The 16,578-nt window shown below is 35.4% G+C and overlaps 1 protein-coding gene across 3 annotated transcripts in view; it reads left to right on the top strand.

The window, feature by feature from the left end:
* The first annotated feature begins 229 nt into the window (after positions 1 to 229).
* LOC121373320 (disintegrin and metalloproteinase domain-containing protein 10-like) overlaps positions 230 to 16,578 on the top strand; it is a 53,374-nt gene continuing 37,025 nt past the window's right edge. For all 3 annotated transcript variants that reach the window (XM_041499888.1, XM_041499887.1, XM_041499889.1), the window contains exons 1-7: positions 230 to 462; positions 6,176 to 6,311; positions 8,294 to 8,415; positions 9,936 to 10,107; positions 11,763 to 11,874; positions 13,468 to 13,653; positions 15,793 to 15,939. In XM_041499888.1, the coding sequence (XP_041355822.1) occupies positions 390 to 462; positions 6,176 to 6,311; positions 8,294 to 8,415; positions 9,936 to 10,107; positions 11,763 to 11,874; positions 13,468 to 13,653; positions 15,793 to 15,939 (948 nt within the window). In that variant the 5' untranslated portion in view covers positions 230 to 389. The remainder of the gene's footprint in view (positions 463 to 6,175; positions 6,312 to 8,293; positions 8,416 to 9,935; positions 10,108 to 11,762; positions 11,875 to 13,467; positions 13,654 to 15,792; positions 15,940 to 16,578) is intronic.

Genomic DNA, 16,578 nt, shown 5'->3' with positions numbered 1-16,578 from the left:
CAAAGCATGTGCGTACTATGACATACGTTAGCCCTACCAGTTAGCAGTAAAGAAACTGGTGTGTTTGACGTAAGAAATCCTCACGATCACAATGGGTCATCAATACTGACATTCGCTGATTCATGGTCTAATAATATTTTTGACAACTAAAAACCCGGAAGACACGATATTGATGACGTCAGACCGGTGCTAACGCATGCGTAGTTTAAGGGTTGGCCTGTAGCAGAAATTTATTTAGATTTTTCATAATCTTCTTTTTGTCAACAATACTACTTCCTGGTTTGTTCATGTCTTACAGACTTTGAAACAAATATATACTCTAGTTCTCCGTGAACTAGTTTGGCCTACAAAGTCTTTCAGGATCGTGTTCTAAACACAAAAACTGTGCCATGAAAATGAGTCAGTGGTTGAAAATTTCATTGACGATTTGTGTCTTGTTAATTCAATGGATCAAGCCTTCTGGTGAGAAATGAAATTTTAACGATTATATATTAAGTACATTTTTGCCATTAGATCATATTAACTAATCTACTAATGGAAATAATTCTATATCCCCCACCCCCCACCCTCGTGTATTTAATTAACAATTAACTTTAATGCTTTAACGATGCTAATGGCCGCCAGTTGGCGCTGTCAACATTCTGAGGATGATTTTCACATTCCAACAGCATGTGCAATTTCCATAGCAACTGGCACACTTGTGCAAAAATTAAGCAACAGTATAAAGTGCAAACAATCCAAGCTAAGAAGCTTCATATAGTCCATGGACCTTCCTTTAGCAGACCTGTAAAAAATTATAGATACCATCATATTTTCTCACCCTGGTCTGTATAGTAATCCATTTCGAGCTTATGGAGATTAAGAAATACTTTTGTGCCTATCTTCACTTTGAATTGCAGAAAAGAAATCTGACAGCGATGTGTTTCAAATGAGTTTTATCATTTCGATGTACTCGTATTGGTGAAAAATTAAATTTGGAATGTTCAGTCTTGTATGTCAGGCATCAAAATAAGTCGAGAACGGTCATTCAGGTTACCGGGAGGTTACCATATATGTAAGAAAAGTCAAGAACGGTGTTTCGTTCTCAACAAAAATTTCAGTGTAGTTTTGTTTCCGGACTTCAACCAGGCAATGCATTCCGGACTTTCGTTTTCTCATATGAAATTGCACCAATGTTTGTGTGCACTTGTGCAATTGCAAGCAATTTCGGCAATCCGCATTTAAGCAGCACTCACTAGATAAAATGACTTCCGGATTTCGTTTCTCGTATTAATGTGGTAACCTATAATTTGTGGTAACCTGTAAATGGGTTACCAGACACAATGCTTATTTCGATGCCTGCATGTGAAAAAGAATTGATGAAATAATTACTCATTCCATGTGCCCAATGCAGGGCTTGAACTTAACGACGGCACCGATGACAATTGCCATTGTTGAGATATATATCGCCATAGGTAGAGACCATTACCGATGGCACTTTTCTGCCTTCGGTAAAGCTCCTCAACAATGGAAAAATATATACACCCTGGTGTACATTGTCTATAAATATTTAACATTTGCACATCTCAAATATGTCTACATACAGCAAAATAGCCTTTCAGTCATGTTTATCTGTTACTTTTTAAAAAATTGCCATAGGCAGTCTCACAATAGCTGGTTGGTGGGAATCCATGGCAATTCTTTTTAAAATTGCCATGGGAGACAAATTCTTAAGTTCGAGCCATGCATTGTTCCACAATAAAGTTACTAAAGGAAAAATAAAATAGAATAATTTAAATAAAAAACAAAATAAAATATATAAAAAGATATTATTAAAAAATAATAATAATTAAAAAATTCAGTTAAATAAATTTAAATTAAAAAAATATAAAAGAAATAAAATTTAAGTAATCATTTAATTAATTGAACACATTTTGCTAATTTGCCATTAATTAAAATTTTACTTCAAAAACTGTCTTGCTTGTTCCTTTAATGTTCCAAAATTTTAACTGTTCTATAGGCCCCGTTTTGTGCCACATTTGTTGCCACCCTGTCCCTGGTTATCACTGCCCTGCCCTGCCCTAATTCATTTCCAAACAAATATAAGAAATAAAAATCAGTTTTTTTCTCTCAAAGCATACATGTACAGTGTTGTCACGGGTCTGAATTCCCAAGATCTTAACTAAAAAACGTTTGACAATACATTATTTGGTTACAGGTGTAAAAGCGAACAACAGAACTGTGGCATGGGTTTTTTTGTTAGTCATTATACTGCAGACGAGCAGGCAGCCCCACGCTGTCACACACATAACCACAAATCACTATTAAACTAGTGCTACGACACTATTACCTTATGTTACACCAAATATTTAATGTAGTGCATCTAGACGTTTTACCAGTTGTGTTTTCTTTGCATGTTCCCGTCATTTTAATTTAAGTGAATCCGAACATTGTGAGCTAAAATTCTCCGATATTTACTCAAGTGAAAGATTTATTATATATAGCAGTGTTTGGGATTAAAAATATTGGGCAGTATCCCAGTTGGATATTAACGTTTTACCAGTTGTGTTTTCTTTGCATGTTCCCGTCATTTTAATTTAAGTGAATCCGAAAATTGTGAGCTAAAATTCTCCGATATTTACTCAAGTGAAAGATTTATTATATATAGCAGTGTTCGGGATTAAAAATATTGGGCAGTATCCCAGTTGGATACTAACATTTCAAAATCTGGTATCCCACCTGAGAATTTAGTATCTCACTTAAATAAAAGTCATAAATAACATCATAGCAAACTTGGATGACACTGTTTAGTGTTACTTAACTTCACCAGTAAATGACAACTTTCATTGTTTCAGTGAAAAATAAAAACACAGGATTAAAAAAAATCAACAACATTATATGGTATCCCGGTGGGATACTGGGTTATTGAAGTCTGTTATTCAAAATTAAATTCTGGTATCTCTGGGATATCAGGATACCATTAATCTCGAACACTGTATAGTGTTTGCCTATTAATTTATCATATTTGCCATATTTCCGATCTTACAAAGGAATGTGGTATTTGCATATTCAGGGGACAATATTTCGAAATCTGAGTTAACCGGAAGTCGGTTCACGCGGTTTTTATCTAGGTAACCAATTGTTCGGTTACGTGAATTATATTTGCGTAACCTGTGGATTACCTGATCGGTTACCTCAAAGTTACGTTGAAATTATATTTTAAATACATAATTTTTAGCTCAAACAAAGTTAAAACAAAATACAAAAGACAACGTTTTTATAAAACAGTTTCTTTAATGCTTACAAATCGAAAGAAGTGACTTGTAGATGTTTCTTTTGTTTTTAGACGATCGTAGCGTTGTATATTTATTATTATTATTATTATTATTCACAACTTGCCATCGGGATCACAAAAAGTAATTTTTAGTTGCCAGAATCTAAAAAAAACCCACTGTCCTCGGGCATCGGGCCACCGTATTCTAGAACCTCTGTGCAGCTTGCGGAAGTTAACACTATTGTAAAAGGACTATCAGCCCAGTACCGAAACAAAATTCCTGGTGCATGATTACACTAATAATTTTCTTTTATAAATAACAAATAACGGCTACCATTTGTCACTGATATGTAAACTTTAAAAAATCCATCAAAAACCCAAACAACAAATGTCCAGTTCCTCTGAACTATAAAACAGGCTACTCATTGGTGCATGATTAGATTAATAAAAATAAATCTTATAATAACATAAAATGAAAGACCACAATTTGACACTGATATTTTGCAGTGGCGAAGCAACTTTCACTTTATCGATTGTACTTCTATACTACAGTGACGTTCCAAATGTTTGTTATTTAAAGCTCATTATGCGATGTTAGTATTTTTCAGCTTTTGTGACATTTTTGCTTTTTTGTTTACGTTAAAACCATTTTCAACCTTTGTAAAATTAAAAGGCAATCCAATATTATGTCTACATATATTCCTTTAGAGATAGAATAGCAGCAGTTGCAATATACCGTTGTCTACTGGTTTGCCGCGCATCAAGTATCGAAAAATCAGTCTAAAACATTTGTCAGAATACTAGTAGTATGTCTGTATGAATACACTTCCTGTAATCGTGAAGTCTGCAAGTTTTAATTTCTGAACATCTAAAGGTCATGACGTAACCGATTTGCGGTTCGCGTAAATTTAATTTTTCGTAACCAACACGCAAGCGGTTCGCGTGAAATATTGTGCCCTGATATTATATGCTAGACTTTGATAAATATAAATAATGCAAGTGAAGTGGTTTGTAGTGTGATTGGTTGTAATCATTGTAATTATTTTCCAGATAGTTTCATAAAGAAAACTGAGAATGTCCAAAGTCTGTGTTGTATATTCACAAGTTAAATTCCCATATTTTTTTCATTTCTAGTTTGTGCGTGTTCACTTTCTTTACAAGTTACTTGTTTAAATTCAAACCAAAAATAAATTAACTAAGTACTGACATGTTTTTCCTCATTGCATATGATATTTATTTATTTTATACCAGCAATTAATTTTAGTGTGTGTGTCAATGGAACAAAAATGGAATTTGTTTACTACTAGTATTAAATACTACTGAAAAAAAAACACACCCCAGAATTTGTAAAATTTTGAAACAGAAAAGGAAAAAATCTGAAACAGAAAATCAGTGCCTCTAATTATGTTTCTATATTTAGTGCATTGGTACAATAATATTACCTACGACCATAAATGTATTTTTTGATTAAAAAAATTCAAATTTATATAAAAATAATATATTTGGTTTTAGAAATTGATAGTAAATTAAAATTATAAAAAGGAGCATAAATAAAAATAAAATTTAAATGTCTGTTTCCGTATCTATACATACACACCTGTATATATCATTGCTATTAACCGTAAGTTTATGTCTGCGACTAACAGTTATACAGGGCATGTATAAAATTTACAAGTGTTCGGTATCTATTTCACAAATAAAATTACGTTATTACAGAAGATGGAGCATTTTAAGGACTAAATGAAATGAAATATGTGTATTTCTAACTATATATGTTGTACTATAACAGTAATATAAATTGCAGTTTAGTCGTAGATTTACGTTAAATACTTTTTCCTCCCTTTTCTATGAAAAGCACATAGAACGTTTTTTAATATTTATCATTAATGTAAAGTACGGTGCTTAAAAAGTTGAGATAAAAATAATGATAAAAATGATATTACTGTGTATTTCTGCATAAGACAGGCTTGAGAAGTTGTTTAACGTTACAGCAGCATGAATCGAGATATTAAAATGTGTTTTGTATATATATATATATATATATATATACACACACATGTAGGACGACTGACTGTCCAGCATGGCATTTTAGTAAAGTTGTTTTCTTGAGGATTTTTGCAATCAAAGCCTCTTGAATGCTTTCGACGTTTCATTAAGTGTTATGGTAGACACTTAGAATGTACATCGATCCAAATATTATTGTAAATATTTTCATGTGGTACTGCTTTGCTAGTCAAATTTAACAATGTATTTCATGTTTTCTATAAGTATGATTTTTATCACAGTGAACATTGCTATAAATTATAATCCATTGTTAATCCTGACACAGCTACATAATATATGGGCTACATGTACTTTGTAGGGATGGGACGATTTGTTTGCGGTTCACAAAAATCGCAGTTTTAGGCCCACGGTTCGATGTACTGTTTTCCAATTTGTGTACCACGGTTTATTTCAATTTAAAATAAAATAAAATAATAATTTGCTTTAAATGGTACATGTATAAACGTTTCCACACCTTGCTGGTAATCTCAATGACCGGTAAAGTATTTTGGCCAATGACAGCGTTCGATTCCCTTACACCTGACATGTTTGCATGGGCGACAGTGACCCTAGGTCCCGTTCGGATCTTAAACCAAACCTGCCCAATTTACGGCATGGTAAAAATGCAATGTTTGTTTTTTCTAGTCAATTAAGATATAGTTTTGTATAATTTACAATTATTTTGCAAATAACCATTAAAACTAAAATGTCTTGCTGGCGTACTTGTACTACTTCAAGTATCACAAATAAATCGAATCATGGACCAAATATTGAAAATCAAATCAAAATTTTTATAAACACCCGGGATTGTCCCATCCCTAGTACATTGTAAATAAACATTATTTTAATTGAACTAATTTCAAATATGTTTATTTTCAGAACAAGAACCACTAGATGATTATATATTGGATTACCAGGAAGTCAACTATGACCCCTTTAATTTACATAACAATCATATGAGGGTCAAAAGGTCGCTTGATAAACACTTATACCTCAGGTTCAAAGCTTATGATAGGTGAGTAAAATTACTAAGAGATTTATATTAATGTTATTTATATTAATTATGTCAGATAATTTTATAATGTATGTAGGACTTTAGCCTACTGGACAGTTCCAGATATCGAAAAAGTGGCTCGAGAAAAGCGAAAAGTAGTATTTTGTAGACCAACTACAACTATTTTGTAGTGGTGAACTAGAAATTAATTTATAAAAAAATTACGTCACTACAAATATACTGAGTGAAATGTTTTATCAAGACTACACCTAACTACATCCAGTCTAACAAATCAGTGTTTATATGTGCATGTTGGCAAATTACAACTCATGCGTTATAGAAAGAAGATCGCCCAAATAACCTTTTTAGGGCGACTAACACCATTATTTTTAATATTTAAAATCTTCCCAATTGGACTTTGTTGCATTAGGCGACCTGACGACTGGCAGTTTTGGGCCCTAGTCATTGTGCAGTCCATGTTAATTTACGTCAAAATCGATATTGTTAGGAACTTGTCCTAATTTTTGTGCATGTAATGCTTTAAAGAATCAACATACTTTGATTGCTGTTGTAATTTATTGTACACAACTGTTTATTCAGTATGTAATCAGCCAACCTGAGAGTTCCAAATGTGCATACCATATAATTTAAAGTTTTCACCTGGTTCACTACATTACTAGTGGCATTTGATGACAGAACACAAATACCAATTATTTGGTCCACGAGCCAGGACCCCAAATTTGGGTAATTGGTACCACCTAGGGTACGAATGTCACAGCCTAGATCCCTAGTTTTGTTATTCTACTGATCACCATTTTCACAGCAGCTACAATTTACAAATATATGTTTCTGTTGGAAGTGCTAAAGGGGCAACTACACACAAAGCATTGTAAAATATGCATCAAGACAACAGTGATGACACAGTGTGTTGGATGTGTGAAGTTAATAGATTAGACATTTAACATATAAATTCCTTTGAGGGTTACAGTCTCACATAACATCTTTTCTGTAACATTACAAAACACAGCTCATAGTTTTATTTTTCAACATACATTTCATTTAAGAATTGACCGCAATTATTTTTTGGTTCATGCAAGTATGAACCGAAAAAACGATGTGCACACTGTATGACTCCGCGTAGAGGGTTATACAAAAGTGTGCACATTTATAATTAAATTTATATGCATACTTTAACAATACATAACTGAATTTAGTTTGTTTAGCCTTAAATACGCCTGTAGTATTGTTTGTGTAAACTTCATTGATACTTACATGTGTCGCATAAGAATGCAAACGTTCCTTCACTATTATTTGAATCAGGTGATTTTTTGTAAATGACATAATTTCCTCTAGCTGCTGTGCATTTTTACAGATCATTTAGTTAAATTGGAAGGAAATGTCCTATTTGTGTTTAGTTTATATTTTATGAAAGTGAATGAAGGGAACGTGTCTAATATTTATGCTGTCAGTTAACCGTTTATTTTTCGCCAACAGCTGTAGAACATCACTTACAAGTAAGTTACAGGCGTGAAGTTTCCTACATGATTTCTTTGGCCACTGACGGAGTCTCGTGTCATGATTAGCGAAGGGTTTTTGTTTTGTTTTAAATCAATGCGTATACACATGTAGATCTACATGTCTACTCTGCTATAGCATTTTCCATTAAATTATCGTATACATTTTTAAAATTGCTTTTGTAGCTTCCACATGTGTTTTCTTCAAAATATCTGAATATGGTTGCCTGAATAATCCGGCTTGTTGCACAAAGTAGTGAGAGTCGGGGGTGGGGGGGTGGGGGGTAGTAGGCGTGGCTTTAAAATGTTTCAGTTCATCGAGATATGAACGGAAAAAAGTAAGCACCTATGGACCAATCATATTGCCGTAAAGTGTATAGACGCAAAGAAAATTTAATTATTTATACTTTACGCTCACAAGCACTACTATTCTCTATAACAGTTCATATTGCAGCAGAAGCTTGTTATGCATCCTCTTGTTAATTTCAGAGATTTTCATCTAAAGTTGCAGACTGCTAAGGACATCTTCAGTCCCACTCATATGATGGAAGACCAAGATGGCAATCTCAAGCCAGTCGATACTTCGTTTATATACGAAGGCTCATTAGTCGGTAAGTTACAAAACTACATGTTACACAACACAAAAATACGGTAATTATAGGTACACTACATTCTGACCCCTCTCCAATTAGACAATTTTTAAATTATCTTCTGAAACTACATGCACATGATTGATTCCAGCCAAATTTTGTTGCAAGCTTCATTGGCACATGGAGAAACAAATTGGTGAATTTAGTCATTCTGACCCAACTGACCCCAGATGCCTGATGGATGGGACCCTAATTTGTGAATGTTATTAATGTCAGGGCCATTGCTTATAAAAGTTTTTAGAGTCCAGACTCAGTATCTAATGACGTCACACGCATATGATTTGTATGGCGTTGCTATGACGTTCACATCTCAGACTCTTATTAGAAAGTCTGATCTAGACTGTAAAAAATTTTAAGCACCAGGCCTGGTCCCCTGTTTGTCAGGTTTCCCAGGGAGGGTTGAAGTTTACTATATGGTTATATAAAGAAATGCATTTAAAATAATTTTGCACCACAACTGGATACTATATCAAAGTCCATGGTATGTGCTATCCCATCTGAGATGGTGCATATAAAAGATCCCTTGCTAGAAATGGAAAAAATTCGAAATTGTGACAGATTTCCTCTCTTAGACTGTATGTCTCAGTTACCAAATGTTTGACATCCAACAGCTGATGATTAATAAATCAATGTGATCTATTGGTGTCACTAAACAAAACAAACTTGATGAGAAGTTTCCTTGCCCCATGGAGAAATATAAGTGTTAATTTGGTTATTCTGACCCCATACTCTTCACCAGGAGCCTCAAGAGTGGGGCACCAAAGGGGGGGGGGGGGGGGGGGGGGGGGGGAAACGAAGAAACTAAATTTGTGAATTTGTTCATTCTGAAACCCCTCCCCAACCCTTCAAGCAATGAGGGGCAGGGCCCAAAATGGAACTATTGAGCCAGTTTTAAAACAAAATCTTCTCCAATCCCAGAAAGACTATAATTGAATATTCTTCATAAATATCTAGTATGTACGTGTATATGTAAAAGTCATTAGATAGTTTATCACAGTTGTGAATTTCAGTAATGTATGTGCTTGAGGAGGGGTGAATTCTGACTGTTTTGGCCGGACATATTCCAGTGGTAAAGTACTACTACTACTAGCCGGATGTTCAGTCAGTCTAGGGTCTGTGGGCCCATTGGGCTATTTCTCGTTTCAGCCAGTGCACCACAGCTGGTATATCAAATGATGTGGTATGTGCTGTCCTGTCTGTAATATGGTGCATATAAAAGATCCCTTGCTACTAACGGAAAAATTTAGCCAGTTCCTCTTTAAGACTATATGTCAAAATTACCAAATGTTTGACATCCAGAAGCTGATGATTAAAAAATCAGTGCTCTTGTGGTGTTGTTAAACTAATATTATTAACTGTAGTTTCTGCACAACTACTAAACCATTTCCAAATAAATTTGGAGAAAAGCTTCCATGATCCCATGGAGAACCAAAATCATGAATTTGGTTATAGTTATTCTGAACACTGCTGCTTTTTTTCAGATGTACCAAGGAGTTTCGTGCATGTTGCTATAATAAACGGAACTGCCCGTGGTCATATACATATACCTGGTGACACAACATATCATATAGAACCTTCCAAACGATTCTTCCACAATCCTGGTTTTCATTCCGTCATATATCCAGAGAGACACATGAATTTAGACCCATATCGGTGAGTGCTATCTTCTTTAGTCCATACACCTGGTAGAGAATGTTGGTTTAATGTCATCACAGTCCAGTAGAAGGATGTGGATGTAGCTCTGTGGAGAAGCCATGCCTGGGGTGTGATGGGTCATGAGATCGATCACCCTTGATGCAGGCCTCTGAAAATTGCGAGAGCAATAGTTTCGTTCACGCGTTACTCATGTAAGTGTAGTTAAATTGCGTAACCCATTTTTCGTTTGCGCATTGAATTTATGACATTATTTACATGTTCATGATGGGTCCCTAAAAACAAAATGGGTTACCTGAATTTGTTTTTGTGTAACCCATAAATGGTTTATACCAATTGTCAATTCTCAGAGGTCTGTTGGTGGATTGTTTTTGTTTCCATGCCAACCAATGCCTGATTCATGACTGGTATATCAAGGCCATGCCAGGGTTTCTGCTAGAGGGTAAAATGGGTATGGCGTCATACCCAAATAGTTTTGCAGATTTGTTTTTTTTAAGATTATGTTTTGACAGAATTAATTACTGTTATCATTACTGTATGGTATTCTTAACCCTAACCCTAAACGTAACCCATTTTTTGTTTCTGAGGGAGCCCCGCCCCCCCAATACCCCCTATTGACTGTGGTTGAATTCAATTCAATAGCGCCATACCCAAAACTGTATTTCTGGCAGAAACACTGTATGCTATGTATCATCGTATGGGATAGTGTGAACTATATAAAATATCCTTTGCTGCTTTAGTAGTACGGGTAGCCGCCTTTTGTGATGGCAGTGGGTTTCATCTCAGTTTCCTTTTACCAGTTGTCAAACATCAAACTAGTTTGTCTTCCCTATTTACCTGTCTGATAGATATCAGATTTTATTGACTAAACCATCTTTGACATCTTTGTGTTTAAAAATCTGGACCCATATTCACAAAACATCGTAAATCTAGTTTTACACGTAAATGTAAATCTATGACTGAAGAGCTATTCACGAAACAATGTAAATGTAAGTTACGTGTAAAGTTGGACGTAAATGTAAGAGTGCCTCCGGTTACAACTAACGTTGCATGGAAGTCGTGTACATATAATAAATCAAGCACGATCGACATTATTTACTACTATTTGTGGAAAATGGCATCATTTCCAGTAATTGAAGCAGTCGCGAACGTCCATGGATTGAATATATATTTTTTTGGTGATTGAACAGATGTTTTCGACTCGGCCATATTTCTCCTGAGTTATCTTTTCCTTTTTAAGAATGTCCTAAAGTTTGTACCAAAACGCGGATCCTCACCAATACCAAAATGCCATTGTTCGCCGTTCACGATGTTTTCTAATTCTTTTTTTTAAATTTCTCAGGTGAAAGAGTTACAATTTTAGATTTACGTCCAATTAAGTTATGTTTATGACCATCTTTGATAATAAGGTGCTTCTTGCACATAAAAGTAAATCTACGGCAGACATAGGTGCTTGTTGTAGACGTAATTTTACACCTTTTCGTGAATATGGGTCCTGACCAAAGCCAATGTCATCCTGTGAACACAGTTGATATGGACCTTCCAGTAGATAAGCACGTTTTTTGGGGAGGTTTTATCAACCATTATAGTTGTGTGGAAATTATCATGTACTATTTCTTACCGGGTTAATATTACTTCTTAAAATTATATTTCAGACACCTGCGAGAGAAAGATGTACATATGGGTCAGTGTGGAAACGATCGTGTACGTGAGTGGATGACCCGCGTATCGGAGTCTGCTTATGAGGCACCAAATAGAGCCAAGAGGGTAAGACAAATGCTTTTTTTTATCATATGCCGGGCTAGCTCTGGCACTCTTCAAATACACCAATTACAAATTTTAAAACCAATTGGCAAATTGTACTTCAGTTTTGCGAAATATTTTATGTAATAATTGATATTTTGCTAGAAAATAACTGCGCTTCTACAATTTTTTAACATGAATATATAATTTGGCGAGATTTTCTGTTCACCCAGAGCTAGCCCTAATACAGTCACTAAACACAAGATTTAGTTTTTACCCAGTGACCACAAATATAGATCAAGTGAAGTAAGACACTGGTGTACCATGACATGTTTTTTACATCATTACTTCAATACATGTGTTTGTTTAGTCTGTTGTCTTCTTGCAGGACTTCTAGATTATAGTAGCTCCACTCCAGTGGCTAGTGATATTTAATGTTTAGCAAGTAAATAACTACTGTTGCCATGCCAGACAGGACTTCTAGATTATAGTAGCGCCACTCCAGTGGCTAGTGATATTTAATGTTTAGCAAGTAAATAACTACTGTTGCCATGCCAGACAGGACTTCTAGATTATAGTAGCTCCACTCCAGTGGCTAGTGATATTTAATGTTTAGCAAGTAAATAACTACTGTTGCCATGCCAGACAGGACTTCTAGATTATAGTAGCTCCACTCCAGTGGCTAGTGATATTTAATGTTTAGCAAGTAAATAACTACTGTTGCCATGCCAGACAGGACTTCTAGATTATAGTAGCTCCACTCCAGTGGCTAGTGATATTTAATGTTTAGCAAGTAAATAACTACTGTTGCCATGCCCGACAGGACTTCTAGATTATAGTAGCGCCACTCCAGTGGCTAGTGATATTTAATGTTTAGCAAGTAAATAACTACTGTTGCCATGCCAGACAGGACTTCTAGATTATAGTAGCGCCACTCCAGTGGCTAGTGATATTTAATGTTTAGCAAGTAAATAACTACTGTTGCCATGCCCGACAGGGCTTCTAGATTATAGTAGCGCCACTCCAGTGGCTAGTGATATTTAATGTTTAGCAAGTAAATAACTACTGTTGCCATGCCCGACAAGCTAGTCAAAATAGTTGTCAAATGTTGCATTTTAGTCTATTTTGTAAATATGAATATCCTGCCCCAACTCTCAACCAAATCTTTGAGTTTTAAAGCTCTATCTCCCTGTTTAGGTGACATACGTGTATCTGATTGTTACTATTGGTAAAATTATATTGACTTGAAAGTAAAGTACGGCTACATGTAGTGGATTTTTAATTGTGGCTAGTAAATTTTCCAAATTACTGATCCCATGGTTAGTGGATTTTATTAGAATTCTAGAAGCCCTGGTTCTTGCTATCAACATTATCATCAACTAACTTCATACAAGTCTGTCACCATGTTTTCTAATACACGTAACTTCATACAAGTCTGTCACCATGTTTTCTAATACACGTAACTTCATACAAGTCTGTCACCATGTTTTCTAATACACATAACTTCATACAAGTCTGTCACCATGTTTTCTAATACACGTAACACAAAAGGTGGAATTGCGATCCACATGTAATTAGTAAAATGAAGTTGATAACAGATGTGTTTTCTTTTCACAGTCAGAAATGCCATCTGATTCTACTAGCTCTTTCAAGTACACAGAACAAGCAAATCGCCACAAACGATCGGTGAATTTGGCTAAAGAGAATAAAAACACATGCTACCTGTATCTACGAACAGACCCAACATTCTGGAATTTTATCAAGAAAGAAAAATACAAAAAATCATCCGCAGATGGGGACTTGGTAAGTTTGAATACAACTACAAAATACTCGTATTAAAGAGCCCAGCTCATGATATGTTATTAACCACAAGTATTGGGGGGAAAAAACAACCTATAAACATATTGAAAAAAAGAAAAACCCCAGCCCAATTATTAACCTTATACAGCAGTTCGTGCAAATCCGAGATCTCAGAATGTCATTATTTGGTGGGGTTGAGAGTGTAAGGTTTGGACTACTACCAACCGCCCTGGTTAGTTTTTCTTCAGTAGTTTTTGTTTATGTATCATTTATTTAACACACTCAGGAAGTGTACCTATAATATGTTGTGTATTATTTACATACTCTGCAGGGAACGATATTTCAAAATCTGAGGTAACCGGAAGTCGGTTCACATGGTTTTTACCTGGGTAATCAATTGTTCAGTTACGGCTACCGCAGACCTTTGCAACAAAAATCGTACGTCATTGCATCGTGTGCGCTAGACTGCGATGCAATTTTTGTTGCATGCAACTAAAATTGCTCCGATCAAACATGTTTGATTTTATTGCATGTAATTGCATCTAATTGCACGCTTTTCCAGACGTGTGTGCCTTCAATGCAACAAAATGTTGACGCAATAATTTAAACTGCCAATGAACGGATAGATAGTGATCACATGACTCAAAATGGCAGCCACCAGCAGCATGTGGTCTTCAGAAAAAGAGGGTTAGTTAGTGGTGATGTGGCAGACAGTACCATGTCGTTTTGACACTGCATCCCCTGAATATAGCAACATGGCTAAAAGGGAGATGTGTCTTGCAGACATGAAATCTGTGCTTGGAATACCAGGTATGTTTATATAGGTTTTATACACAAATTGTATGGTAATATCCTATGCGAGACGACTTCAGTGCTACATTTGTACTTTACGTAAATTCACTCTTCGACGTCATAAAAAATATGGTGTAGAACATGTCTCGATGGCCACCGTTTTCATGGACACCATCAAAACAAATACGGAAAAAACCTGCCATTTTGACTGTCACGTCATCACTGCTAGACGAAAATTGCTGATTGTCGCGCGTGTGTGCGACAAAGATGCAAATGTCTGCAGTGGCCTTTATATGAATTATATTTGTGCAATCTGTGGGTTAACTGATTGGTTAACTCAAAAGTTTGCTGTGCATCAAGTATCTAAACATCAGACTAAAACATTTGTCAGAATACTAGTCAAACTTTAGGGTCTCGAAATTACAATACTCAACTGTATAATAAAGTTCCTGCTATCGTAAAGTTTGCAAGTTTTAATTTCTGAACATCTACAGGTCACGACGTAACTGATTTGTTGTTCGCTTAAATTAAATTTTGCGTAACAAACACGTGGACAGAACAGCAGTTAGCGTGAAATATTGCCTGGCTCTGTTATCAACAGAAAGCGATTTTGAAGCAGAAATTGGTGATGTCTTATCAGTATGTTAATATTTAGTTCCCCCTCCCCCTCCAAAAAAAAAGCAGAAAGGAAAGAAATGATATCTGTGTTATGTCATCTGTGTGCTCATGGCCAAAATGTGGGCAAATTGAGGAGTAAAATGTGCCTGGAGTCGTGGCGAAATGACTTGATAAATATGACAAATTGAGAGTTTACATTAATTCACTGTCTGGTTGGATCTGATGTTTGTTTTGTTCAAAGACACTACTAGAGCACATTGATTTATTAATCATCGGCTGTTGGATGTCAAACATATGGTCATTTCAACACAGTCATATAGAGGAAACCTGCTATATTTTTCCAATTAGCAGCAAGTTATCTTTTATATATGCACCATCCCACAGACAGGATAGTGCATACCACAGCCATTGATATACGAGTCGTGGTGCACTGGCTCGAACGTGAAATAGTCCAATGGGCCCACCGATGGGGATCGATCACAGACCGACCACGCATCAGGCATGCGCTTTACCACTGGGCTATGTCCTGCCCCTGGTTTGATCACTACAAGCCTATTTTGTGATTGATCTTGCAACTGATTAATGTTCATTAAGAAAGTTCAACAATGGATCTTTTAACTTCTAAGAGTTGAGTCTACTAACAGAGCTAAAAGGGAAAACCTTACTAACTGCTGCTACTGTACTTTATATCAAGATGTGAAATTCATGTTTCAAAACCCTTTCTCTTTGCAGTCAGATGAGCGAGTAACAGAGGAAATTCAGGCGTTTTTCGCAAGTCATGTTAATGCTGTCAAGACGATATTTTCAGACACCCTTTTCGAAAGCTATGACAGGAAAATATCGTACAGTGGCATCACATTTTTAGTGCAGAGAACTAAGGTATTGTTATTAATTTTGTTTGCAATGTTATGTTGACATGTACATCCCCCTACCAGTACCACCACCCACCCCACTTCCAAGACCTGTAACATTAAATCAACAAATGTACAGTAATATGGGGGTGGGTGGGTATTTGTGAAGGGTATTGTTGTTGGTTTTTTTTTAGCTTCCTGTCTTCTTTTCTTTTTTGTATACCTTTGCAAAGTTGAAAGGTGAGATATACATGTAGATATTACTTTTCTGACGGTAGGGTTAATTGGTAGCGATTGTGTCAACTTTTGTGTTAAGTTGAAGTTTCACTTTTGCATCAGTTTCTTGCAAACTATAAGTGTTAAATCAGTGAAGTTTGTTTTATAGTTCTATGGATGTTCATCACAATATCAGGTAAATCACGATATTTGGCCATTTTGTACCTTCTGCATGTTATATCAGCCTAGAAGGCATAGTTTTGAAACAATGTGATATTTTTGTGGTAAAAGATGTGGCTAATGGTATGTACTGTGTGTACCCCAAATTTGAAGGTTGCAAGTATAGTAGAATTTTTTTACCAAGTTTAAGTATGCCCAAAATATACCCATTTTGGGTCGTTATGCTGTTGCACTTCAAAATTACTAAATTTGCAAAGTAAGTATTTACATA

Source organism: Gigantopelta aegis, chromosome 5, assembly GCF_016097555.1.
Source record: "Gigantopelta aegis isolate Gae_Host chromosome 5, Gae_host_genome, whole genome shotgun sequence".
Classification (NCBI taxonomy): domain Eukaryota; kingdom Metazoa; phylum Mollusca; class Gastropoda; order Neomphalida; family Peltospiridae; genus Gigantopelta; species Gigantopelta aegis.
Note: the sequence above shows the minus strand (reverse complement) of the source record. Positions and strands in the feature narration are given on the sequence as shown.